Here is a 1,388-nt window from a genome sequence, read left to right on the forward strand (position 1 = left end):
AACGTACACACATTACCACCACCTACATTAAAATTCTTTTTATTTTGACGCGTCAAAATTATAATAAAATCCGATAGTCAGATCAAGCATCGAAAAAATAAGATAATACTTATTATTCGTTTTGAATTTTGTCCCTCTAGGAGAAACTAACACATGCACGTGGCTGGCTCAATTTCGTTGTTACTAGCTGTACAATTTTAATTTATGTGAAATAAAGCGAGAAACAGTTGAAAATAACTATTTCGATATAACTAATTCGACGCAATTTCGTCTAAATATCGAGAAATTCCTTCTTTCCCGTTCGAATTTTATTGGTTTTTCGTGATAATTCTTTTCCTTTCATCTGTTTCAAACGTGTCTGATACGTACAATTTTAATTAATGCGAAATAAAGTGAGAAACAGCTGAAAATGACTAAATTCGGCACGATTTCGTCTAAATATCGAGAAATCCCTTCTTTCCCGGTCGAATTCCATGGGTTTTCCGTGCTAATTCTTCCCCAGAAGACGTTTCATAATTGAGCCGTTCAAGGCACACATCGATTAACTCCACTTTTTGAAATATCTTAAATTTACGTGTCAAAGCACTTGGTATAATCATAACTTGTGCTTTGACACATAAATTTAAGATTTTTCAAATAGTGGAGTTAATCAATGTGTGCACTGAACGGCTCAATTATTTTTCAGCAAAGAATCCGATCGGTGCGTGAATAAAAAAAAAAGAATTCGAGTTACCCTGCTCCAGATGAATTTCCACACAGAGGCATGTTTTTCGCATCGTCCACGTACCAATTGGCTAATAAACAAGATAACAATTGAATAAATTACGAATTAAAAGCGATGGAAATACAATTAAAAAGGAACTCGAGTGTAAATTAAAAATTGTCATCTGTTTTGTAAAACAACGATTGAGTTACATACTTTCGTTACTAACAAATCGCTCCCAGTTCTCGTCGGTGAGATTGCCCCAGGAGCCGTCCTTGGGAAAGTTCTTTATACACTTTTGCGTGAGCACCCCCATGTAAATCTGGAGGCCCATCAGCGCAAAGACGGAAAGAGAGAACATCGTCAGGATTATCACATCGCGCAGGTTCTTCACGGATTCTATCACAGCGCCGACAATGGTTTTCAAACCTGGCGGACAGAACAGACAACGGGAACAGGTGGATCATTCGGAATGAAAGACGGCGCCAACTTGGGACCACGCGGCGACTCTCGATGCGGACGTGGACGCTGTGTCATTTGTACTTATTTCTCATTTCAACGTGTGAAAACGGAGAGATGGTCTGACTGAAAAACAGATGCTCGATAACAAAATTACAGTTACTCACAAAAGTGGATATAAGTTAAGTCTCCGGAATTCTGTCCACGTCGTTATTTCTACTTACTT

General features: G+C 38.2%; 2 protein-coding genes across 4 annotated transcripts in view; both read right to left on the reverse strand.

The window, feature by feature from the left end:
- LOC113464367 (sodium channel protein para-like) overlaps positions 1 to 765 on the reverse strand; it is a 3,423-nt gene extending 2,658 nt beyond the window's left edge. The window contains exon 1 of the mRNA XM_026813652.1: positions 734 to 765. Within this exon, the coding sequence (XP_026669453.1) occupies positions 734 to 765 (32 nt within the window). The remainder of the gene's footprint in view (positions 1 to 733) is intronic.
- Positions 733 to 1,388, reverse strand: part of LOC108625155 (sodium channel protein para-like) — a 36,274-nt gene continuing 35,618 nt past the window's right edge. For all 3 annotated transcript variants that reach the window (XM_026813654.1, XM_018024927.2, XM_018024928.2), the window contains 2 exons: positions 920 to 1,132; positions 733 to 794 (listed from right to left, as the gene is read on the reverse strand). In XM_026813654.1, coding sequence (XP_026669455.1) covers positions 928 to 1,132 — 205 coding nt within the window. In that variant the 3' untranslated portion in view covers positions 733 to 794; positions 920 to 927. The remainder of the gene's footprint in view (positions 795 to 919; positions 1,133 to 1,388) is intronic.

This window comes from Ceratina calcarata, unplaced genomic scaffold (genome assembly GCF_001652005.2).
Source record: "Ceratina calcarata isolate Rehan_Ccalc_2016 unplaced genomic scaffold, ASM165200v1 scaffold349.2, whole genome shotgun sequence".
NCBI classification, from domain to species: Eukaryota; Metazoa; Arthropoda; class Insecta; order Hymenoptera; family Apidae; genus Ceratina; species Ceratina calcarata.